The sequence below is a fragment of the Notolepis coatsorum genome, assembly GCF_963971535.1.
Source record: "Notolepis coatsorum genome assembly, chromosome: 13".
Lineage (NCBI taxonomy): Eukaryota > Metazoa > Chordata > Actinopteri > Aulopiformes > Paralepididae > Notolepis > Notolepis coatsorum.
Window position 1 is genome coordinate 28,178,192 of NC_140177.1, and position 26,290 is coordinate 28,204,481.

General features: G+C 43.3%; 1 protein-coding gene across 4 annotated transcripts in view; it reads right to left on the minus strand.

Annotated features, from left to right (window-relative positions):
* Positions 1 to 25,360, minus strand: part of cc2d1b (coiled-coil and C2 domain containing 1B) — a 38,609-nt gene extending 13,249 nt beyond the window's left edge. Inside the window, exons 1-15 of one of the 4 annotated variants that reach the window (XM_084327138.1) lie at positions 25,268 to 25,360; positions 24,764 to 24,846; positions 24,476 to 24,635; positions 24,096 to 24,199; positions 23,827 to 23,952; positions 19,031 to 19,159; positions 13,736 to 14,114; positions 13,248 to 13,372; positions 11,194 to 11,272; positions 7,811 to 7,891; positions 7,360 to 7,505; positions 5,844 to 5,916; positions 5,156 to 5,295; positions 4,911 to 5,040; positions 1,973 to 2,145 (exon numbers count right to left, since the gene is read on the minus strand). In XM_084327138.1, the coding sequence (XP_084183264.1) occupies positions 1,973 to 2,145; positions 4,911 to 5,040; positions 5,156 to 5,295; positions 5,844 to 5,916; positions 7,360 to 7,505; positions 7,811 to 7,891; positions 11,194 to 11,272; positions 13,248 to 13,372; positions 13,736 to 14,114; positions 19,031 to 19,159; positions 23,827 to 23,952; positions 24,096 to 24,199; positions 24,476 to 24,635; positions 24,764 to 24,829 (1,911 nt within the window). In that variant the 5' untranslated portion in view covers positions 24,830 to 24,846; positions 25,268 to 25,360. Of the gene's footprint in view, positions 1 to 1,972; positions 2,146 to 4,910; positions 5,041 to 5,155; positions 5,296 to 5,843; positions 5,917 to 7,359; positions 7,506 to 7,810; positions 7,892 to 11,193; positions 11,273 to 13,247; positions 13,373 to 13,735; positions 14,115 to 19,030; positions 19,160 to 23,826; positions 23,953 to 24,095; positions 24,200 to 24,475; positions 24,636 to 24,763; positions 25,077 to 25,267 lie in introns of those variants that run through there. The other 3 variants (XM_084327139.1, XM_084327140.1, XM_084327137.1) reach the window with 3 other exon arrangements.
* Between the last annotated feature and the right edge of the window lie 930 nt (positions 25,361 to 26,290).

A 26,290-nucleotide genomic window follows, 5' to 3' on the forward strand; every position in this document is an offset into this window, starting at 1 on the left:
GTGTGGCAGTGAAAGGGTTAACCTTCTGTATTGTCGCAGTGAAAGGGTTAACCCTTTGGTGGTGTGGTGTTGTTGTGCTCTCTACTTGTACTTGTGCAGTGACTGAATCTAATTTAAACTAATCTAATAAGGTGCCAGTTCAAGATAAACAAGTCAGGACATTTGTAATGCAGTTTTACAAGTTTAAATGTTTCTGTTATTGTGTAAGTGAGTAATAGCCTACACTATGCACTTAGGTTTCACTTTCAATTGAGTGGCATCTTTTGCAATCATGTCTCTGGATTTTGTGTTAGCCTCTATCATTTTGTAATGCATTGCAAATGTTCTGAAGTAGTTTGAACTACTTTAGTTCATCAAACTATAATACTATATTATTGAGGGTCTTTGCTGTAGTAACTGTGCTCTTGCCTCCTTCCCTGAATCTCTGCACTGTTAATGGACCAGGACCACAAGGTTAAATATATTAACCTATAAATAAATATATTAATTAATTCTAGATATGACTCATCACTGTGTCATTTATGAGAAGGTTGGTTGGTCCTCTCTGATGGATATTTGGTATTTGTTCATTTTTAAGGCCCTTATTGATAAGCTACCTCCTTATACTACATTAATGGAATGGAATTTTGGTACCTATGGAACCGGTTCTAGTGACTGGCTGGTCCTTAAGGTCCCCAGAGTTTGCTCTGAACAGGGTGAATCTGCATTTAGCTATGATGCCCCTCTAGCTCATGGAATGAACTCCAACAGAACTTAAAGCTTGAGATTCTCCCCTCTGTTGCAGAGTTTAAAACCTTGATCTCCAACCTTTGTCAATCAAGTTGTACAATTGATTGTGACTTGTCTTATTGTTGTGATTCTATATGCCTTTTTCTTGCTTATTTCTGTATGTACACTCGACGTGACTGTAAATGAAGGAAACCCCAGTTGCCTTTCGAGTTTAAATAAAGGTTTGAAATGAAAATGATTGACTCTCTCCTACACCTTGTGGTCTGCCTCATTTCTCGCTTACAGTCTCTGCTTTATCATTATCATAGGCAAAACTAAATGTGTAATGTTAATGCGCCCAAACAGCAGACCTAAATCATGCTGGTGAATATTATGTGATTTAGTCTCCCACACAAACTGACCAACAGCTGCACTCCCAACCCGGCAAACGGAAAGATTCTGCTGGGTTTCTGATCTGAATGCCGCAGGTTCGAGTTACTAACGTTAACTGAACTCATTAGTATTCTATATTCTCAGTGTTGTATGAATGTAGAAATGGAAATGGTCTGTGTGACCTTGTACGAGTCACAACGTTTGTTCTACAAACAAAAGCACTCTATACACACCCCACGTTTAATGGGCTACACTGCTACAGCAAGGAGTTCTATGGTAGCAAAGTTAACTGGATGGTGCCCGGAAGTGTGGTGGGCAAACCCAACAGTTTGGATTTTTAAGCGTTCCATCTGACATAATGATGGAACATGTCGTCACCTTCTTAAAATAATGGCACTTTTTGAGGAAAATTATGTTTTTGCCTAAGTCATCTCTTCATGATGCTGCCACCTCTGGTAAAATTGCCTACATCCTTACCTTAATTGAAAAGATCATGCTGTTCCTACCCAGTTGTGAAATGATGAATAAATATCATATATTCTATATTTGGTCCAGTTTATTATTTCTTCTCGAAACTTGAAACTATGACTCAAGCCATTATTCTAAGAAGGTGACAATGTCTAATTTTCAAAACCCTAACAAGTCAAGTATATGACATGATTATTTCCGCTCGACATGTGAATACAGGATAACACGGCTCTGCTGTTGGAGTGGGTCAGATTTGTCTACTGTTATATTTTATAATTCTATTGCCTGTATTATGTCTTCTACTATTACCCTGCCCATACCTGTACCTCCCCTCCCCCCTCCCCATGCTGCTATGATGCCTGAATTTCCCCAAGGCGATCAATAAAGGAACATCTTATCTCACCTCGCTGATGTCCACCAACTTGCCGCTGCGCATGGCCTCGATCATGGGTTCGAAGCCCTTGGCGGTGCGGAGGAAGTGCTTGGCCTGCTCCATGTCGTTCCTCTGCTTGGCCTGCAGGGCGGCCCTCATGTACTGCTTCCTGCGGCCCTCCAGGAAGTCCAGCTGCTGCACGGCTGCAGGAGGAAGGAGAGGAGGACACAGAGATACAGGGAAGAACAATAAACACAAGAGATCCTGCGTCACCTGTTGGACGTCCCTGCAGGAAATGGAAGTATGGAAAATGGAAGACGCACGGCGAGTGACTTGGTTCCATTTTGCTCTTATGTCGTGCTCAGGTTGGGATTCCTTTCCACCACGGTGGGAGAGGCTGCGGTTGTGATATTTTTGTAATGGAATTACCTTGTTGCTGAAGTGACAATGAGAGGAAATATTAACGTTGTGGCTCGACATCATGCACTGAAATAAACCATCCACTGCATTGGGCTGCATATAGTCGTCTATAAACAACAACCTTGCCCTGTCAGAATCTATGGTCAGGTTTGGAGTTGCTCTTGCAGTGATGGTGTTTCCCTACATGTAATTAAACTAGTCGTTTAACTACAGTTTGCACTTTGCAGTAGCTTGCCAGTGGTTCAACTAAATTCAAATTGGCATAGTGGTTTTAGTAGGTAAATACTTTTTTGGTGGAGTTAACTACTGAAACCGCAATTTTTGCAGAAGGCTAGTGGAAAAGAAAGGACTTATTTATTTACCACTTTTTTTTATAACATTTGATTTTACTGCTACTGAAAGTTATATTCTGCTGATTCACCACTGCCATAGGCTTCCACTGGACCTGGAAATATGTCTTAAACATCTAAACACCACATAAACCCACCACAAGTCAGTGTGCTCTACTGTGTCTTAACACTATGGGTGCCGGCCAGAAATCCAGAAAATGACTGTGGATTGCCAGCGCTATTCGTCTATGGAGAAATGCCCCTTCTTTGCAGGGCTATAACTTTTTAAATTCTATTGCTACATTGCCATTATTAGGGCCCATTCAAAGTCCTATATGTATTGTTCATTGTGTAGCAACGACTTTTTCATTCACATATTCATAGTAAAGTATGGTCTAATGTATAAGTATGTTTTCATCTCTTTCTGCAGCTTTCTCCAGAACGTGATATATAGCCCCAAATGCATTATATTGATGATGAAATACAGTTTGATGGCAATCGGGGCGATATAAAAAATTTCAATTGGACGTACTTCTAGAATGATCTACGTATGATCTGATGATGACCGGATGGGCGGGGGATCGTTTATAATTCCGTGGGCAGCGTTATATCATTCATCTAGTGTGGGTGATATGTTCATCATAACAGTTTATATGGAATACGATCAAAAATAACGCTGAATCTTACCGTATCCTCCTCGCGCCGTTGGGCGATGAGCGTGGAACAGTCATTTACCTATTATGGTATGTAGAAATATCGGGTCCATTTCCAGCTTGTATAATAGTATATATGTCCAAATCATGTTGTTTATCGAGTTATTGGCAATCGATCGCTATGTATTGTGTCGAGATCGAGTCCCGGTAGCCAAACAGAGTGCCCGGAAGTAATACGGCCGACCAGCACAACCTCCATAGCACTTCCTGTTTGGCGATTGCGCCGATCGGCCACCAGATGGCGCTCCTGAACCGCCAGAGAGCTCAGTGGGTCCTCCTGGTGGATCTCAGGCCAGCGGAGGGGAAATATGAATCCGATCGCAGATTTTTGAAATATTGATATAAGGACGCTGTAAAGCGTCCTCCGGCAACTTGAGCATGGCCGGGAATGACGCTTTTAAGCGTTTTCCGGCAGTCAAAGTGTTAATACAGAGTCTAAAAGGGAAGAAGAGGCCAAACCTTTCAGAAAACAAGTGACACTTAATATGTCAACATGGCGTTTTAGTCAAATGTGGTCACTTTCTGGTGCGGCTGGGTAGCGCAGTGGAGAATGCACTCGCCTACCACCGCAGAGACTCTGAGATCGAATCCAGCTGTCAGCGGTACCTCCGGCTTGGTCAGTCGTCCCTACTAACACAATTGGCAGTGTTAGCGGGTGGGAAGCCAGCGGGGTATGTGTCCTGGTCATTGTAAACTGGGGTTCCTACTGGTCGGTCGGGGCGCCTGTTCAGCAGGGAGGGGATCGGGGGGAAATAGCGTGAACCTCCGCACGCGTTACATTCCCCCAGTGAGAGTCCTCGCTGTCAGGTGAAAAGAAGCGGCTGGCTGACTCCACATGTATCGGAGGAGGCATGTGGTAGTTCTACACCCTCCCTAGGCCGACAGTGGGGCAATGCGCGCAACGACCAGTAAGGGAATTGGCATAACGACTAAATTGGGATGGGAGCAAAATACAGAAAAAGTGAGAACAAAAAATAATATAAAAAAAAGAAATGTGGTCACTTTCTTCAGTTCATGTGGAGTTTAACCCATTGAAACACATTTGTGTGTATATACAGGCTATATAATGCATTATTAGCAGGCGTTTTAGGTCTAAAGGGGTTAAGACACATTCTCAGAAGCCAGTGGTGGTGAATCGGCAGAAGATGGCTGCCACCAACGGTAAAAGATTAACCCTTTCACTGCGCACTACCAAACGGTTAACCCTTTCACTGCGACAATACACAGAAGGTTAACCCTTTTCACTGCCACACAACAGCAGGTTAACCCTTTCTTTACCGTCGGTAGTGTGATAGTAAAGGGTTAACCTTCTGTAGTGTGGCAGTAAAAGGGTTAAGGAAGAAGAAGGGCTTGATTTTTGTATCAAGGCAAGAATGACATGGAACCCACATGTCAGTTGTTCATGTCAAATGTATGTACAACACTTTGAGTTAATACACTTTAAGAAACATACCTACTACTAGTATGTACAATACTGGAGATAATGTTAGTCTTCTAGGGACAGACCTTTGGGTGAGAGACCGTCTCTGGCAGCAGTCCTGTCAGGCGAGGTAGAGGAGGATCTTCTGCGCTGGGCCGTGGGCGGCACAGCCAACATCGGCTTCTTGGACTTGTCTGGAACAGGAGGCGGCTTAGACTACAGAAATAGACGTCATACACCATTAATACTCTCAGAAAACACAGATCAACCATTATTATTCACAAGATGATTACGTGATAGGGGTTTGGATGTGTGAAAAAAGACAGCCCACCTCCTCTTCTTTCTCCTCATCGCCGTCCTCATCCGCTACCTCTGTGGCGTCTGTAGAGGCGAGCTTATTGGCCGCCTCCAGCACAGCGGCGAATCCCTGCTCAGCTCCCGCCCCCTCCTGGCCAGGGATTGGAGGAAAGCCTGTGAGGCGGCAGAGACAAACGGCACTCTGGTTAATCAAGTTCTGTCTTCACTCTTTTAAACACACTCCTGTTGATATAATATAATGCTGTATATAACATATATATATATTTATTCTTACCGTAAATATATCCATTCACATCTGTCTCTACATACCTGCAGATAATCTTTTTTACATATCTCTTGTAGATACTATATATATCAGTACATTTCCCTTACCTACTCTTACTAGTTACACTGCTGGCCAGTATGACTTACTACCATAGTGTCTTTATACCTGTATCACTGTACATATTAATACTACAACTCTGTACATACATCTGATTAGCAGTATACTCTGTAGTACTAATTTGTATATTTTATACCCAGTTTAATCACCTGTACATTGTATATTACGATCCCACTTTACTGTTACATTTGCACTGTGGTTGGATGCCAAACTTATTTGAGTTGTACTGTACTTGTGCTGCATGATGACAATACATTTGAATCTAATCTAATATTTAAGCTACAGTCCAGTCCAACAAACACAACATAGAGGGTCTCACCAAGAGGGACCGGCAGCTCCTCAAAGTTGACAGCTTTCCCTAATTTGTGTGACCGGATGGCACCCTGGTATTGCTGTAGAGGGCAGAGGTCCAGAGTTTTCAACTGAACATAGCAGGAGCATAGCAGGAGCATAGCAGGAGCATAGCAGGAGCATAGCAGGAACATAGGAGGAGCATAGCAGGAGCATAGCAGGAGCATAGCAGGAACATAGCAGGAGCATAGCAGGAACATAGGAGGAGCATAGCAGGAGCATAGGAGGAACATAGGAGGAGCATAGCAGGAGCATAACAGGAGGCAGAGCATAGCAGGAGCATAGCAGGAGCATAGCAGGAACATAGCAGGAGCATAGCAGGAGCATAGCAGGAACATACGAGGAGCATAGGAGGAGCATAGCAGGAGCATAGGAGGAACATAGGAGGAGCATAGGAGGAACATAGCAGGAGCATAGGAGGAGCATAGCAGGAGCATAGGAGGAGCATAGCAGGAGCATAGCAGGAGCATAGGAGGAACATAGCAGGAGCATAGCAGGAGCAATAGAAACATCTATTACACTGACTGATTACAGGGTATCTGTAGGTTTCTTAAGTTTTTTAAGACCGTAATACTATAATTAGAGCAAAATGTTATGTAAAACCAATTTCACAACTATACCTGTAAGACATTAGCGACACTGAACTGGCGGCTGCATTTGCGTGCCAATTTTAATTATTGCGCATTCCATACAAGCTCTCACCAGACGCACCAAGCTCCCGGTAGCCCAAAACATTTATACCTGCATAAATGAAATTTAGGACTTTAATACCTTTTAAGGCCTTAAATTGAGAATTATGAATTTAATACTATTGAATACCCTGCAGATACCCTGTGATTAGCTTATATCAGAAGTAGAAAGAGCAGGGGCGGTTAGGTGGCCGAGCGGAGATTGCGTTCGTCACCAGCCCCGGAGCTGAGCTGGATTTGCCTGTTCGAATCCAGCTCACAGCTCCGGGGTTGTCACCAGCTTGGCTGGCCGTCTGCACTGATACAATTGGCTGTATCAGAGGGTGGGAGAAGCTGGCGGGGTGGGTCCGGGTCGTTGTAAACAGCGACTCCTACAGTTCGGTCGGGGCGCCTGCTAAGCGCGGATTGGACGTGAGGGGAATAGTGTGGTCCTCCCACACGCTACGCCCTCTCAATGAGAATCCGCGCTGCCAGGTGAAAAGAAGCGGTGATTGGCTGGACGTGTGTCGGAGGAAGCACGTGGTAGCCTCCACTCTCCCAGATGATCTGACTGTGGGGGGTAAGTGCGCAGCGACCAGGAAGGGACTGGGAATTGGCATACGACTAACATTGGGATGGGAGAAAATCGGAGGAAAATGGAGGGGGAAAAAGACCAAAAAAAAAAAAAAAAATAAGTAGAAAGAGCAGTGTTCATAAACAGGTCATTATGAGTGAAAATGTATTATTCTCAAAAACGATGCCCGACTGGGTCAAATGCAACCCGGTCAGAATTCAGACAACGGCCCCCAGGGTTACCTTGGCGATGCGGTCGTGCATGCGGGCCTTGCGGTCGTCCCCGCTGGCCTTGGCCTGGGCAGAGGCCTCCACATACTTGGCCCTCCTCTGCTCGAGGGCCTCCAGCACGTCCTTAGGAGGGGGAGGGACCGACGGGGCGGCGGGCACTGGGGGGGAGGAGAGAGACAGAGCGGTATTATGCTGATCTCCACCGGGGGGAGAGTAGCACGTCACTTACAGTCAGTACGGTCCTACGTGGTGGGGTGAGGGGGGGTCTACATGGCAAAACAAGTTTCCCTCAAAGGAATGAAGGTTCTCTACAGACACACACACACACACACACACAGACGCACACACAGACAGACAGACAAACACACAGAGACACACACACAGACACACATCCTCACACACAGACTCTCACACACACACACACACAGACAGACACAGGCTGCACTGGGAGTATTGTTATCACCTGGGTCTGCTGCATGCTGCATAACCTGTGTGGTTTGCCCAGAGGCAGGTTCCCTTGCTGGAGCTGAGGCCTCTCCTTCCCCTGTGACAGAGCAACAGGTGATTCATTAGTATTACATCATAATATATATATATATATATATATATATATATATATATATATATATATATCTCATAGGCCAACTATATATTCTAGCAGAAAAGTCTCTCGGAGACCTACATAGAGCCATTGTTGAGGGTGGCAAGGGGTGCTGAGATGCAGCTTAGCACAGTGTCATTTCTTTTCTAGTCATGAATATGGAATAAACGTTGTGTTTTGATTCATGCCTATTCAAATTAGAACTTGGAACATTTAAAGTATATAAGGGTTTGGGGACCTTATTAACTCATTGACTGCCACACTGTTTTTCCATCTGTACTCTCTGGCGCCAGCGTTTTTGACAATTTTCACGATGTTTGCAGACCCATCGTATATTCTATATTATCGCTATGGAGACAATAGTATGGCTCATTTGAAAGGCAATATTTATACTCCAACAGGGAACAAACCATTTATTTCTACATACCTTCGTTCCTGCGCAATCCCAGGCTAAAACCCGTCCCGTTTCAAAATAATCCAGTCTTGTTTCCTGGAACGTGAGATATTGCACGTTTTCTGTGCAGCATGTGCATTTCGTGTGGGTTGCTCGCCTGACACCTATATTATTTCCAAGTCAAAGGTAAACATGACCATAGTAGAATGGTTCTATTCACAAAGCCACCATGGGGGGAGGGTGCCTTGCGGACTCGTCTTCTGATGCTGGGATCATTACAAAGGCATGTTTTATGATGGGGTTTGGTAAAATAGACGTTACCTTTGTCAACAGGTCCACCAAAACCCTGTCCACTCTTGCTCCGAAATGTCTGAGTCAGAACAGGAACAATAACAGCCTGTTCGAAAATACTAGAATCCAACATAGAAAAACGCACCTTATGTTATGGATGGATCGTCACCGTTTGTCCTCTTCATAATAATCTCCAATAGTTCGCTCTAGGCAATCGCCATTGCCGAACATTATAGTAGACTCTAGTCTGTGGTGCTCTCAACTCTATTGTCTGTGACAGATAATGTTACATGCTCGGCCGGTTTGACTATTATTATGTTTTTGGTAGATTTTTATTGTTTTTACTACCGGGCAGTCCGGTAGAGAGAGAGAGAGAGGAAGAACGGGAGACAGAGCGGGGGGAAGACATTCGGCAAAGGACGCCGGGTCCGGGAATCGAACCCGGGTCGGCCGCAGCGCGTTACATGGTTCGCCACTTGGGCGCCTGACTATAGTATTTTTTTTTGTGTCCACTTTTTCTCCTCTTTTTCTATTTTTCTCCCATCCCAATTTTAGCTGTGCCAATTCTCCCCTCCCCTGTCTTGATCTGGCCGGTTGTAGGGAGGATAGAGGCCCATCGCATGTCCCCTCCGATACATGTGGAGGCAGCCAGTCGCATCTTTTCACCTGCCAGCGCGGACTCTCATTTGGCGAGAAGTAACGTGTAGGAGGCTCACACTGCCCCCGGCCCCCCGCCATTTTCCTGTCTCTGCTGTGCAGGCGCCCCAACCGACCTGTAGGAGTCGCTGTTACATCCAGATTACCACTAACTCTGCCAATTGAGTTAGTATGACGGCCGGCCCAAGCCGGAGGCAACGCCGACAGCCGGATTCGATACTGGTGTCTCTTGCGTTGGTGACGAGCGCAATGTCCGCTGTGCCACCCAGCCGCCCTTGACTATAGTATTTTTAGGTTTTACAGAAGTGCTGAGTCCAATGTAGTCTGGTGAAAAAGCACCTTATCAACCATAAGTGTGATCGTTTAGTCCTCTACTCCAATAGTTCGCTCGTCATTGCATAGGCTAGTGCAGGCTAGTGGCTACTACTCTGGCCAGCAGTGAGTGAGCAAGTAAACTATAAGCGATACTGCCACCTATCGGGATTCGATCGTCATTTCAATTACAATTCACTCAGAGGTACCAGGATCACACAACAAGGTCCGGCTAACTGTTTAGTATAATAATAACAAATTAAAATAAAGAATAAAAAAAACGAGTTTTTGCCGGGCAAATGCATGGGAGCCCAAAACGAGTATACTCATTTTTGGCGTTCAATGAGTTAAGGAACCATGTGATGACCATTCCCACGTAAAATGGTAAAAAAAACACATAAAGACCTCAAGACCTTGATAACACTGTGATTTGGTATCAATGACCTTTGACAATTGGATGGCGAGCACTTTCTTCTGAAGACGGCTCAGAAAACCTTGACGATGCATCTAGTCTCTTCTTGGCCCAGGTCTGTAGTTTATGGTTGTTTCATGGTGCAGCGATTAGACTAGAGGTCACATGAGGACTCATCACACATGGAGAGAGGCTCAGCTTTATAGCCATACCATTCCCTGAACAATGATATAGCGCCACCATGAGTTTAATTAACCCTTTCACTACCACACTACAGGTTAACCTTCTGTAGTGTGGTAGTGAAAGGGTTAAAGAAAAATATAAATACATATATACAGTTAAAGCTTGGGGCCAGCGTAGAAACAGACACATCATCATCTAATACATGATTGCTTGGTCCTCTGTTCCACTGTGTGTGTGTGTGTGTGTGCGCATGCATGTGTGCATGTGTTTTCGTGTTCAACGTTAAACTATTGTGCAACCTTATACACTGTACTTAAAGAAATTACTTATTTAATAATATTTAAAAACTCCCACCGGTGGCTCGTTTTTGGAAGTCCATAACAACTAGACTTTCGAACATATATAACCTGACAATTCCACTGACAGCAGCAAGACTACTCCTAAATGATATATCATTACTACCGGCCTCCATACAAATAAAAAATATTCATTCTGGCGGGTGTTACAGCAGCCAAGAAACTGATAGCCATGAGGTGGAAACAACCTGAGAAACTCACAATGATTAATTGGTCTCCGACACTATTGGATGTAATTTATATGGAAATATCTACTGCACGTGTGATTGGGGTGAGACAACCCAGCATTGAACTATAGGTCTAAAGTTAAAGCAATGATCTAGCAGCGAAGCGGGATCGGGGTGTTGGTCCTGGGGGGTCCTGGGGTGGGGGGGTGGGAGGAATTGTCTTTTGTGGTGTCTGTAATAATATAATGCAATTTAAAAAACGATATATATATTTTTTTATATTCTGTATTTGTTATTGTTTTTATTATTTCTGATTGTCTTGTCGTTATTGTAGTTAGTTATTATTGTTGAAGTACTGTCCTGTGGTGTCTTGTGAATTATTGTGTTACTGTATTGTGTTGTGTTGTGAAATAAAAAAATGTAATGGATATTTTAAAACTGAACAGCGATGAGGCTATGACAGTAACACATACCCTGCGTTGGTGAGGGAGGCAGGCCACTCAGGTCGACCGTCTGCCCCTTCTCCAACGCCTCGACCACTGCATCGAACCCCTGCACCAAATAAACAAAATGCACCACTGTCACGCACACATAATGCTGCCGTTTGTCATCTTCCTACATGGCTGGCATGCCTGGGATAACAAAGAGAGGGGCAGAGCAACCGAGAGAGAGAGAGAGAGAGAGAGAGAGAGAGAGAGAGAGAGAGAGACAGAGAACCTCTAACAGCAGGTTAATGACGAATAATGCTGCTGTTCAGCCTCTCTTTACATTCCTGAGACACTAACTCGTTCTACACAGTAAACAGTTCCAGGGAAGAAACCCGGCCTTCGTTTTTCTCAGTGGTGGAAAGTAACTAAGTATTTTTTACTCAAGTACTGTACAATTTTGAGCTACTTGTACTTTATGTGAGTATTTTCATTTTAGGGAACTATATACTTTTACTCCACTACATTTCAAGAGGAAATATTGTACTTATAACTCCACTACATGTATATGAACCCATCAGTTACTAGTTACTTTGAAGAAAAAGATTTTGCATAGAAAAAATGGTTAAAATGTATGAAGATTATATACTTTAACAGAGGACATAATCAGAGCAGCATAACTGGACAACATACCTTTAACATGACCTATAGAGGTCAATGGATCAGATATTTACTCCGTAGCTTATACATGTTATACTGTATACTGCAATGCACTTTACTGATCCTTTGCATTCTGGTTAGATGCCAACTTAATTTATCTGTACTAGACAATACATGTAATGTGATCTAATCAAACAAAAGCAATGACATGTGAAGAATCCAGGAACACTGAGCATAATAAGTCAACTCTGTGATTCACTGAAAACGGTTTATAGTTAGAAGTGTTTTCCCCCTAAAACAACAGCAACAACATTCAATCATATAGCATACCCAAAACATTTTAATTGGTAAAAGGGCATTTATTTTTTAGGGTTCCTTCAGATTGTAATACTTTACCAAATAATTTACGATCTTTAACCTCATTTGGTTTGTTTAAAACTTTATTTTTTCATCTTAAAAAAAACTAGCTGCTTATGATTTGAATTCATATTATTTTGTGATCCATTGTTTATGTTTTTGATCAACAGTCATGTGTTATGTTAATTGTTTTTGTGGTGGTGTTGTTGTTGCTGCTGCTGCTGCTGTCAGTTGTCTTTGTATTAGATTAGATTAAAATGTATTGTCATCATACAGCACAAGTACAGTACAACAAAAAGAAGTTTGGCTTCCAACCAGAGTGAAAATGTAGCAGTAAAGTGCAATAGTAATACAATGTACAGGTGATTAAACTGGGTATAAAATATATAAATTAGTACTACGGAGTATAGTGATATACCGTAAGTATAAAGACACAAGTATATAACTAGATCCTAATCCTGCTAAACAAATACATATATTTCTGCCCATACAACACGTCAACACAGAGGCAGCTGCAGGGGGGGGGGCTTAGGGATGCCATAGCCCCCTCTAGGATGGACCGCCACAGCCCCCCCAAGAAATGTCTAGTATACCTCCAATACATCTTGCCTCTAAGCATTCCTAGAAATCGTGGAGCACCCTCGCTAAATTATCAAGTACTCTCATAGCACCTACACTCACCTGCAACTGTCACCCAGCCTTTTAACTGTCATTTATCTGTTCTGCTTCATGCATTATACAATGTCATTTTATTTGGTTGTTGTTTTAATTATTTCCTTACCTCTGTGATGTACGTATGTATCATCCGTCTCTTTTCTATTTTATTTATTTTTCCCTGTTACCCTTCGAGAGGACAAAAGGGCCTCTCGAAGGGTAACGGGGAAAATAAATGAAATAGAAAAGAGACAGATGATTGACCAGGCAGGTCAATTAAGAACAAATTCTTATTTAAATTAGTTCTTAATTGACCTGCCTGGTTAAATAAAAGTTAAATAAATAAATAAAAACAATGACCAAATGACCAAAGCTTTGGACAAAAAGTCCCAAATCAGAGTGAGATCAGATGATAAGTAACATTATCTTACCTTGCTGGTCCTCATGTAAAGCTTGGCTTTATCCACATCTCCTTGCCTCTTGGCTCTCAGTGCTGCCATCTTGTACTCTTTCTGCCTTTCCAACAGCATTGCCTTGGTGGCCCCGCCCACTGTGGCTTCACCGGGGGACAGATGCACAACAACAATCTAAATGAAAGCCTGCATTCATAACACGTCCAGAATGCTATTCATTTTACTGAGCCCAATGTTAAGTCTCGACTGTTAAAATTACAACTTTAAAATGCTAGTGGAAATTATTGACTGAAAAAAAGGGAGATTAATCAAAATAAAGAATGTAACAACACTACAAATGCTGACTCAGACTCTTCTGACAGTCAAAGATCATGTAGCCTACTTACAATATATCAATGGACTGCAGGCATGTACTGTGTGCCTGTGTTGGACTGATTAACAAGATCACCTAACATCATCTGCTGACTGTCAGGCTTTCTAAACGGCCACCGCCAGTTAAAACTGACCATGTGAGTGAGCGGCGTCCAACTGACCCACAGCCTCCTCTCCCTCCTCCTCCTCTGGAGAGGGCAGGGTGCTCAGAGTGTGCAGGGTGCTCAGAGAGGGCAGGGTGCTCAGAGAGGGCAGGGTGCTCAGGGTGGCAGAGGACAACTGCTCCTCTTCGCTGCCCGGCTCCACTATCTCCGGAGTGGTCTCCACCTCTGACTCCTCCTCCTGCTGCTCCGGAGCAGCGGGCTCAGACGGGGGGACCGGGGGTGGGGCACGTCGCGGGGGAACGGCAGGCGGAGCCGGGTCACCAGGGAATCCGGATGCGACTGGTGGAGGGATCTCTGACTCATCCACCTTCCTCCCTCTGCTTACAGCAGTCAGCATGCTCTCCAGGGTCTGTTGGGGAGCAGAGTACACCCTTGTAAGGCTGTCCCCGAAGCCTGTTTTTGGGATTCGAACTTCGTCAGGGTTTTTCAAACGGACGTTCGAACCTTCGTTTTTTAAATAAAATTAATTAAAAAAAAAAAAAAAAAAAAAGTTTAATAGTTTTATTTTTTTTTATCCTCAAACTAAATCCTCAATTTGAATAAAGTGATTAATCTGATTAAATTAGTCTTTTTTCTTTTATTAAATCAACTTTCCAGCCCCAGACCCAGGGAGAAGCCCCAGCCCAAAAATAGAAAATGGGGAGAAAAAGTGGTTCTAAAAAAAATAAAATCTAGAATGTTTGATTATGACATCATACTGTGACATCACAAATGTTCTAGAATGTTTGATTATGACATCATACTGTAACATCACAAATGTTCTAGAATGTTTGATTATGACATCATACTGGGACATCACAAATGTTCTAGAATGTTTGATTTTTATGACATCATACTGTGACATCACAAATGTTCTAGACTGTTTGATTATGACATCATACTGTGACATCACAACGGAACATGTTTGAGTTCCATTTGAATAATATAAATAATAATGTATGGTAAGGCTGTCCCCGAAGCCTGTTTTTTGGGATTCGAACTTCGTCAGGGTTTTTCGAACGGATGTTCGAACCTTCGTTTTTTTATCCTCAAACTAAATCCTCAATTTGAATAAAGTGATTAATCTGATTAAATTAGTATTTTTTTCTTTTATTAAATCAACTTTCCAGCCCCAGACCCAGCCCAGGGAGAAGCTCCAGCCCAACTAAATCAATTAAATCAACTTTCTAATGAATATAACTCATCAGTTTATTTTACTATAATATTAGTGTAGCCTAATCTTTATCTGCAACTGTGAAGAAAAACCCCATTGGTTTAAACAGAATGAAAAAATAATAATAATAAAATAAAATGTATTAAATAAAAGATTTTTTTTTATTTCTTTTATTAAAAACGAAGGTTCGAACATCCGTTTGAAAAACCCTGACGAAGTTCTAATCCCAAAAACAGGCTTCGGGGACAGCCTTACCTACCACATAGCAGTACATTCAAGTAGAACAGGTCGTTGTGGACACTCACCTTTCCATGGCTAAACAGTAGGCAAGGCACCTTGGTTGAGAAATGAAAGTTTCAATCTATGTTGTTTAGTCTATCTGTTCAGTACTGTTCAGTACTGTTCCAAAATGCGCAATGAGATCTTCTGAGAGAATGGCGGCTGATTGGCACAGTGGGCAAGGCGCTCGCCTCTAACGCAGGAGACACTGGGTTCGAGCCCAGCTCTCGGCGTTGCTACCGGCTGGCCGGTCGTTCATACTAACATAATTGGCAAGTGTTAGAGGGTGGGAAAGCCGGTGGGTGGGGATTTGACGTTGTGGACAGCGACTCCTACAGGTCGGTTTGGTGACGCCGGTGCGACGGAAGCAGCAAGTGACGGGGGCAGCGTGAGCCTCCCACGCGTTACCCCTCGCCACTGAGAGTTCGAGCTGCTGCGGTGAAAAGATGCGACAGGCTGCCTCCTCGTGTACCGGAGGGGACACGTGATGCAAGGCTTCTGTCCTCACTACAACCGACCTGTGGGAGGCATAGTCTAGCAACGTTCAAGACAGGGGAGGGAAGAATTGGATATACGAAATTGGGATGGGAGAAAAATAGAAATGGGGAGAAAAAAGTGGTTCAAAAAAATAAATCTAGAATGTTTGATTATGACATCATACTGTGACATCACAAATGTTCTAGAATGTTTGATTATGACATCATACTGTAACATCGCAAATGTTCTAGCATGTTTGATTATGAAATTATACTGTGACATCACAAATGTTCTAGAATTTTTTATTATGACATCATACTGTGACATCACAAATGTTCTAGAATGTTTGATTATGACATCATACTGTGACATCACAACGGAACATGTTTGAGTTCCATTTGAATAATATAAATAATAATGTATGGTAAGGCTGTCCCCGAAGCCTGTTTTTGGGATTCGAACTTCGTCAGGGTTTTTCGAACAGACGTTCGAACCTTCGTTTATAATTAATTAAAAAATAAAAATAAAATTATACTTTTTTTCTTTTTTTTTTCTCAAACTAAATCCTCAATTTGAATAAAGTGATTAATCTGATTAAATTAGTCTTTTTTCTTTTATTAAATCAACTTTCCAGCCCCAGACCCAGCCCAGGGAGAAGCCCCAGCCCAACTAAATCAATTAAATCAACTTTCTAATGAATATAACTCATCAGTTTATTTTACTATAATATTAGTGTAGCCTAATCTTTATCTGCAACTGTGAAGAAAAACCCCATTGGTTTAAACAGAATGAATAAAAAAATAAAAAGATTTTTAAAAAGTTTAATTTTAATTTTATTAAAAATAAAAGATTCAAATGTTGATTTAGAATTCAAATGCCAACGTAACGAACGAAGGTTCGAACGGTTGGGCTCAACCCTACACCCTTGTTTACAGGATCCACATAACGGACAATGGCAGAAGAACTTTATTTGTAGCACACATTGCTACATTGTCATACAGCAAACACACACATGTGAGATGGGCGACACACATGTGAGATGGGCGACACACATAGGAACACACACAGTGTGAACACACAGTGACAGTGTTAACCACTACACCACCGTGCCGGATGTCATTCAGTCCTCCTAATGTACCCCACAGTCAGGGCCGCCTCAGGGGGTGTGCGAGCAGTGCGGTCGCACAGGGCCTCGCGGGAAGGGGGGCCTCGCACAAAAAAAAAGAAAAAGAAAATATTTTTTATTTATAATTTTTTATTTTTATTTTTTGCGAGGCCCCCCTTCCCGCGAGGCCCTTTTTCATCACAGACCTAAAATCTAGTTTTGCTTATATGCTTATATATTTCACATTAGACACGTTTGTAGAATGTGTGTGACTTGTTCCTGGCTCTGCGGCTCTGCAGCAGACATACTCACTATTGGAGCTCTGGGGCTCTGCAGCAGACATACTATTGGTTTCAACGAAGGGAGGGGTTAAATCATGTGTACGCCGGCGTGCGTCAGCTGCGTTTGACTATTTCGCGCGTGCAGCTTTGGAGGTTATGCTTAGTTATGCCAGCCAAGAGGAAGAGGACGGTCATTCGGCAGATGGACTGAAGATGAAAGTTGTTGCATGTTAGACAGTTCAGTCAGGCTAGCCATGTCGGCTTATCTAAAGGCAGGGACAGCTAGTTAGCTTTAGCTACGTTATAATATCGAGTGCTAACGTGTGGTTCAGTCGGGATAGCCATGATGATGTCGGCTAGTAGCTAGCTTAGCTAAAGGCTAACTAGCGTTAGCTAACCTAGAGAGAGCACGTGCAGCATTGTTATGCCAAGATGAAGAGGACGGTCATTCGGCAGATGAACTTCGTCAACTCCACGCGGTTGTCTCCATCCTCTTGGACGTTTGGTGAGTTTTTAATGCACTCTATTCTATCCCCGCCGTGGATATATCTCTCTCTCTCGGGAGCCAAACGGGCCGGCTAGCTGTTGTAGCTAATGTTATATTGAGCCAAAGCGGGCCGGCTAGCTAACGTTATATTGAGCCAAACGGGCCGGCTAGCTGTTGTAGTAGCTAACGGTGTGTGGCCTGGTGTCAGTACCTGGCTACTCTATTTGCAGTTAGCCTATTTAGCTGATGTCGGCCATTGGCTCCTTGCTACTTTGTTTTCTCTGGTATAGACCCTCTTCTCTTTGGATTTAAGTGTTGATCTTTGTCCTTTTGGATCTATGTATATTCATGTTGCCTTTGTGAAGTTATCTTTTCCTTCTGTTTTGTTCTTCCATTAAAAGTTGAATATCCTTTAGGGGCTCATCTTTGCTGATCTCTCATACATGCTCTCTCTCTAACACACACACACACACACAGACATGCTCTCTCTCTAACACACAAACACACATGCTCTCTCTCTCTTTCTAACACACACAGACATGCTCTATATCTCTCTCTAACACACAAAATGACATGCTCTCTCTCTCTATATTTCTCTCTCTTTCTAACACACATAAACATGCTCTCTCTAACACACACACAAACAGACATGCTCTCTCTCTATCTCTCTCTTTCTAACACACACAGACATGCTCTATCTATCTCTCTCTCTCTTCAATTCAAATGGGCTTTATTTCACATTCTTGTATTTCTCCCAGTAGGTATGGGAGTTTTGAGTTATTGTCGATGTTTTCAAAGTCTCTTTGGGTGTTTGCAATTTGTGGGAAGTATGTCTTGGTATAGTGGGCAGGTTGTTAAGAAGTGGAGCTCGGTTTCCACCTCATCTTGTGTGCAGTGGGTCTGTCTTCGCTTGGGAGCCAGGTCTGCCTATGGCGGCCTTTCTCGATGGCTAGGCTGTGCTCGCTGAGTCTGTACCTAGTCAAGGATCTTCTTAGTATTGGGTCAGTCACAGTGCTCAGGTATTCTGCCACTGTGTACTCTCTGTTTAGGGCCAAATAGCATTTAAATTTGCTCTGGTTTTGGGTTGTTTCTTTCCAATGTGTCTCTCTCCCTCTCTCTCTCTCTCTCTCTGGCCTTGCTCTGGTGGAGGGTCAGGGGCATTGCCGGGTCTGTGCAGCGATAACACTGTATATTGACTGTAGAACGGGAGCTCTCTCTCGCTCTCTCTTTTGCTATATGTTGACTGTATCATGCCTAGCCTCGGGCAGCGCTATTATTTAAGAATATGTTGACTGTATGAAAAAAAAATAAAAAAAAATACCTTTTAGGGGGGGGGGGGGGGGGGGGGGGCCTCGCGTTTATATCTCGCACAGGGCCTCGCATTTCTCCCAGGCGGCCCTGCCCACAGTGCAATGAGACACAGTTTCCGGTTCAAAATATTTCGCTACTAAATCGTGGCCGTATTGTCAGTGATGTCACGCACCTTCAAGCCTCGGTCATATCTCCTGGCTTTAGAGGACTCCCCCGAGGCCTGGGCGTTGTGGATGGCAGTCTGGTACATGGCTCTCCTCTCCTCCAGGGTGTGTTGGAGACTGCCTGGAGCCGAGGGGGCCTGGATGGAGAAGGAGCATAATGGAGGACTTTAACCCAGGAGAGCCATTAACCCTTTCACAACCACACTACAGAAGGTTCACCTTTCATTACCACACTACAGAAGGTTAACCTTTCACTACCACACTACAGAAGATTCGCCTTTCACTACCACACTACAGACGGCTTCTGTGGTGTGAAAGGGTTAACCCTTTGTCGTGTGGCAGTGAAGGGGTTAACCCAGGGGCGTCATTTTGGTATGGCAAGGTATGGCACTCGCCATACCTTGGCAAATAAAAAAAAAATATGTTGATTTAGAATTCGAATGTCAACATTATGAACGAAGCTTCGAACTATTCGGTACAGCCCTAGCATGTTTTGATGTTGTCAATTATCTCAGTTTTACTAAGTGACTTTTACTATGCCACACAAAAAAAGGAAAATGGACATACAGAAGTTTTTTAATCAAAGGGCAGCAGAGACAAGTGATACAGGGACACAGGTAAGGTCTTACAATGGCTTAGTGATTATAACAGTGCAGTTCAGCATTCAGTAACCCATACTTTTTGTGAATGTGTTTTTGATACTACATTCTGTTGAACACACACCTCAAAACCGTACCTAAGGAAAATTGGCTCAATTGCAAGAAAAATAATAGACAGTTATGATATTACATTTTGCATAATTTGTATGCAAAATATTGTGGTTCCCTGCTTTAGTCTGTTGACACATTTCTATACAAAAATGCTTGTGTAGTCCTGTGTCATAACTGAATTGTATAGAAACAACTCACCAAAAGTGACTATTGCGCAACTGATTTGACAAAAAAAATCCACCAAGGGGGGAAACCCCCCCTTCACCCCCCCACCCTCCCTAATTGCCATACCTTGGCTTTACTGAAATGACGCCACTGGGTTAACCTTCTGTATTGTCGCAGTGAAAGGGTTAACCATTTGGTAGTGTGGTAGTGAAAGGGTTAACGCTTGACGTGAGATCCAAATGAACTGGCCTCATGAAGCACTTAGCTTGTAGTAGCTGTGTGTCGGGAATGGAAAGTGTTTATGTCGCAGTTTAGATTAGATTAGATTCAAATGTGTTGTCATCATACAGCACAAGTACAGTACAACGAAAAGAAGTTTGGCATCCAACCAGAATGCAAATGTAACAGTAAAGTACAACAGTAATATACAATGTAAAAGTGATTAAACTGGGTATACCAAATATATAAATGAGTGCTACGGAGTAATAGTGCTAATCAGATGTATGTACAGAGTTGTAGTATTAGTATTATGTAGTGACACAGATATAAACACACTATGGTAGTAAGTCATACTGACCAGCAGCGTAACTAGTAAGAGTAGGTAAGGGATATGTTATGTACAGATATAGATATAGTATCTAAAGATGTCCCTATGCCATAAATGTCATGATGTCATGTATGTTGTGTACGTCATAAATGTCACTATGAATTGAAAAAGGGGGACCCTGATGTAAACAAGACAAACGTCTTTCTCTGGTCTGCATCCCCTTAACAATTGTATGTATTGAGCCGTACTGTATTGTACCCATTCTGCAATCTGTTAAATAAAGTTCTCATTCATTCATTCATTCATTCATTCATTCATTCATTCATTCATTCATATATGTAAAAAAGATTATATGCAGATATATACAGACAGATGTGAATATAATATATATATATTATATATATATATATATACATACAGAATAAATAAATATATAGAGCATTATTGTACATGCTATCCTTGTATGGGTTATATGCAGGTGTATAAGTAGGTATATAGAAAGATTATATGCAGGTATATTCAGACAGATATGGATATATTATATATATATGGCAAATGTAAATATATGTAATACAGTATATACAGCAATATTGTACATGCTATCATAATTTGTATGGGTAGACTATAGTATGAGGTAGGTAATTATAATTACTATGATTGCAGTATAGGGCAGTTGTTAGTAATAAGGTTAGTAATACAGCGAATGCAATGTAATATCGCTCACAGCCTCTGTGTTTCCATAAAACAACGACTTCCCACTCTTCAAAAGGAACACGCCAACATTATGGGAAATGTTCTTAGGGTCTTCTCCAGAAGAATAAGATGCCAATTTCCTCTCTGTGCGTTCAGTAGACAGCTATCCGGCTGCAAGCTAGTCTAGCGTACAGCCAGATAGCTTTCTACTAACGTACAAAGAGGAAACTGGTATCTATTAGGGAGGCACCGATCCAACTTTTTCAGTCCCGATACAGATACCTGGGCTTTGGGTATCGGCCGATAGAGAGTACCAATCCATTACTTTTAATGAACAGTATAGACTTGGACCGTCATTTTGGGGTCAATGGACAAAAATGATTGAGATATAATAATTTTTTCTCCATTAATCCATTAGATAAAAAATGCAGCAAATCAAGTCCCTTTGTTTTGATTTCTGGCAAGTTAGACGTGTTTCCTGGTATTGTATTTCATTATCGGTTAGGGTTGCTACAGTGATGTGAAATTTCCCATGACTGACATAACAACACCGGTATTACCGGTGACACCGCTCAATACCTGAAGAGCAATTACTTTGATTACTTTAATTTTAATTCTTTTTCAATTATTAGTATCCAGTAGGGCTGACCTCGACTAGTCGAATAGTGATGACTAATCGATCGAAAGGAGCCGTAATCGACTGCCAACCTCTTAGTCGAATGCAAAAAGAAAATATATATATATATATATATATATATAATATTTTTATTTTTTGTCATTCTTTCCAAAAGCAAAGAGGCGTGTCTAACGCTAATGGTGCACATACCAGCGAGGCTAACTGCCTAAGAAAACGGGCACAGAGGCACTGAAAGAGGATTTCACCCGTCTAATGAACACACTAGAGTAGACAAATATCAAGATGCATCTATCAAGAAGCCTTCAGTCTGGGTGCTCGGCTCCGTGCATGGTGGACCAGGATATGGGGGTGTTCTATCTCTCGGGGAGGAGGGCGGGAGGGAGGGGGTTCTCTCAGGGGGATCCGGGAGAGTGGGATCTCGTGGGTTGTGGGTTCGTTGTGCGTGGGGTGGGGGGCTTGGTGACATGGGAGGTAGCGGACTTGGCTCGGTGGGGGGGGGGGGGGGGGGGGGGGGGGAGTATCGCCCCTCACCCCTCTACTGGGTCTGGCCCAATCGGATTCGGGGTGCCCGTGTCGCTGAGTGCTGGGTCGGACCTGGGATGCGGGGGAGCCCGGATCTGTATGTTGTTATGTTATGGATGTCACTGTAAATGTTGTGTTGTATGTCTATAAATGTTAAATAAAAATTTAAGTTTAAAAAAAAGAAGCCTTCAGTCGACTCCTTCAGACAAGCACCCCCCACAGCCCAAATGGAATGGTAAAAAAAAATTGTTTGGCCAATCAAAGTCGACTATACAAATCCTTAGTCTGGGACAGGCCTAGTATCCAGTTGACGTTAGCTTCCAATTAAAAAATAAACGGACAGTAATACCTTCTGTCACTTCTGAAGGTCACTTCTGTTCATTGACAGATAGATCAATGTAGCTGCAGCCAAACATACTTTTGCTAGTCTGGACGGGTCCTCCGAGCTCCTCTCCAGTAACGATTTTGTTGCTGCAGAGTTGAATCTGAATCCTCCGCTATGTAAGGGATAATGTATAGCTACGAGGTAAAATAATTGACCGACACAGAGTTTAAAATACTGAGGCGTAGCGCACACACACCCCCCCCCCCCCCCCTTACCCTAACGTCAGTGAAGGTCAATTATTTTGCGACAATGATCGAGTATAGCTATACATTATCCCGCTTATTACATGGCTAACTTACTAACAATATACCTAATTCATTTTACATCGACAAGACGAGATCAAATGCAGACGCAGTTCTGTTCTGGCTCCGCTGTCATCGTCACACACACTCCGCTGTCAGTGCAGCCAGCAGGTGTGTCTGATTGGCTGCACTGATGCAGTGCGTCAGTGGCCTTGATTGCGAACAGCTGCGCACAGCGGTCATTATTGTTCCACAGAGGTCCGTTATCGAGTAATATCGGACCTCTGACGAGCGCTATTGACCAATCACAAGCAAGCATTTCGGCGAATGTGAAAACGCCATGTAATAATGTTGTGTAATATGTCATGTCGCATCTAGAGCCTTCCTTCTCTCCTTCAACTGAAGTTAAAACTAAGTGAAAGTGAAACCTAAAAAGTTGTCCGATACCAATATTCTCTTTTAGCCTGGTATCAGACAATATCCGATACCAGTATCGGTGCATCCCTAGTATCAAGTTTCAAGTTTCTTTATATCTATCTTCTTGTCCGAAGCACAAATGAATGGACGTGGATACGGATCAGCTAGCCTAGCTGTTGGCCAAAAACACCTCTCTTGGAGTTTTAAGCTAGGCTAGCTGATCCGTATCTGCTTCCAGATTGTTTCCTTCATTTCACTATATGTCTTGTGTATGTATGTGATGAATAAACCTCTTGAATCTTGTGCTAAACAAGACTAGATTGCAGCCACATTGCAGCTTTCTACTGAACACACACAGAGGAAATTGGTATCCATCTTCTTGTCTGACTCTGGAGAAGTGACAGTAAGCGCATTTCCCATAATGTCGGCGTGTTGCTTTTAACACTGAGGAGTGAGTTGACTGGCAGCAGCCATGTGCGGCGTTACCTGCTGTGGGGACCCAGGTGTTTCTGCTGGAGAGGCTTCAGTCGAGATGGAGGAGGTGGAGCTAGCGGCTACGACATCCTCACCTTCCTCCACCTCCTCCTCACCCACAACCTCCAGCAGCTCCGCCTGGTGAGAAAAACATCAACATCCCCCGTCAAACATACAACTGTGTGTGTGCGACACTCTCTAAGTCGTAGTCTCATACACTGGGCCACATTCCAGAGCATGTTGCATGTTGCACGCAAAGTCTGAGTCGCACAAACACTAACCAGCAGATCTGCATCATCTTCCATGTCACCGTCGTCCTCGTCATCGCCAATGTCTCTCATACACTCGTCGGCCATCTTTGCTATGTCCTCCATTGGCAGGGGGGCTGGAACACAATGATACTATTGTAACCGAGTGGATTTGAACCTGGGACCATAGGAGCAACAGACGGCCACACTAATCAGCTGAGCTAAAGGGTCCGACTCCTCAGGAGTTTGTTTACACTATCTATCACATAGCTGAGGTGTGCCTATAGGTGTGAGACTGACTGACAATGCAAAATCGTGTAATAACACTGTCATTGTAAGTCAAGTACTTTGTTTCAACCCTAACGATGATTTGAGCTTATCAGCCAATAACAGATCAGAGCTGGTGTGCTCACCCTTGCCTCTCTGTCTGGGCCTTCCGCCAACAGCAGCTTTATTTCCTGTGATAGCAGCAAGTTCAGCCTCTAAGGACGGGTCATCTAGGTTCTCCTCCATGCCCATCATCATCTCCTCTGGGTTAAAATCGACAAACCATGTGGAACGAGGTAAAACCATCTGGAACGAGGTAAACAAACAGTTCAATCACACCCATTAGGTAGGAAGGTACCAGCGTGGTCACTATACACTGACGCCACTTCCCTTTATCAGTTTGTACATCAAAACAAGCTTGTGGTGTTTCTCACCTGTTTGGCTGCAGCAGCACCCTGATCCCTGGGGGCTGGTGCCCTCTTCTTCTTCTTCCCAGACATGTTTATGCGACGTGTCCCTAAACAACCCTAAAAAGGTTACAAAGTGCTCCAAAAACCAAACCTACAAACACAAACCCATTACAAAAGCGGCCCGAAAACCAAGGTAAATAAGCTGGTCGCGGTGGATAATCATATGTCAGGTGCCTCACCCAAATAAGACCGCCTCTTCCCAGTGACAGATAGCACAACTAACAACGGTTAGCTTAGCGGGCTGTGTAACGTTAGTGATTGTAGACCACCGCAACACTTCCGGTATTTTCAGCTCATGGGGCTCGTGAGGAGGAGGGGTCGACGGGAAGGGAGCGCGTGAATGAATGTTGATGATTGGAGCCTTGACGAAACCACTTTCGTCAAGGCTCTAATCAACATTCATTAATTGTATCCCCCCACGAACTCCATGTACACTACCTACACTAGCTATTAGCTAATGTTACCTACCCCAGCGAGAAAACTTTGTTTGGAACAAATACTGCCTCCGCCTGTCATTATCGTATCAGTCGTTCATTGCCAGCTCCAGAAGCCGTATGTTGCTTTACCGCGTTATTTATTTTCCTAGCCGCATTTCTCGGAGACGCTCTCTGATTGGCCACTGACTGACGCTCTCTGATTGGCCACTGACATGTTTGCCCAATCGCGTGACGAGCTGTGTCTTTGCCCATTTCCGCGTCGAACAGCCTGCAAACTACCTGGCGTTATATCCATAGATATCTATGGTTCTATCGCCATGCTCTAAGACAAACTCTAACTTCGAAAGAGTGCCTAAGCTTAACAAGTGTAGAAACAGGCGTCGGCCGGGCGGCGAACCACATAGCGCACTCAGCCGCGACACGGCCGTCGTTATTTGCCTCCCCCCACTCTGTCTCTCTTCTCTACTGGACTGCCCAGTAGCAATAAAGCGATAAAACGCAAAAAAAATAAACAGGCGTCGGCCAATCAGAGCGCGTCTCCGAGAAATGCGGCTAGGAAAGAAAATAACGCTGCTTGACCTGCTCATTCACCACTCTTTCTTTCAGGTAAGGTTAGGTTTTAGGTTTTTTTTTAGTAGATGAGCAAGCCAGTCAGTTTTGGTTTTGACATGGGCCCAATCCATCTCCATGGGCCTGCGTATGTGCACAACTGGGGACGTTCCATGTCAGTCAAATACTGTGCGTGTGTGTGTGTGCGCGCGTGCGTGTAGGAAACATGTAGGCTACACTTCATAGCAACATAAAGCCGTATGTGCAATTTACTTAGTGTGCAAAATAAAATAAAATTAAAATCAACAATGCCAGAATAGGCTACAATTGAAAAGTTAAAGTTGTTGTTAATGCATGCATTCAGACTACAGGGGATTTTACAATCCGTTTGTGTATTTATCATATTTTTAATCAGGTTTGGCCCATATTTCTGTCTTTTGGTCCTATTGTTTCACTGTTTGAACAACCTCAAGGGATTCAGATGAAGGACATTCTATAGGCAAAA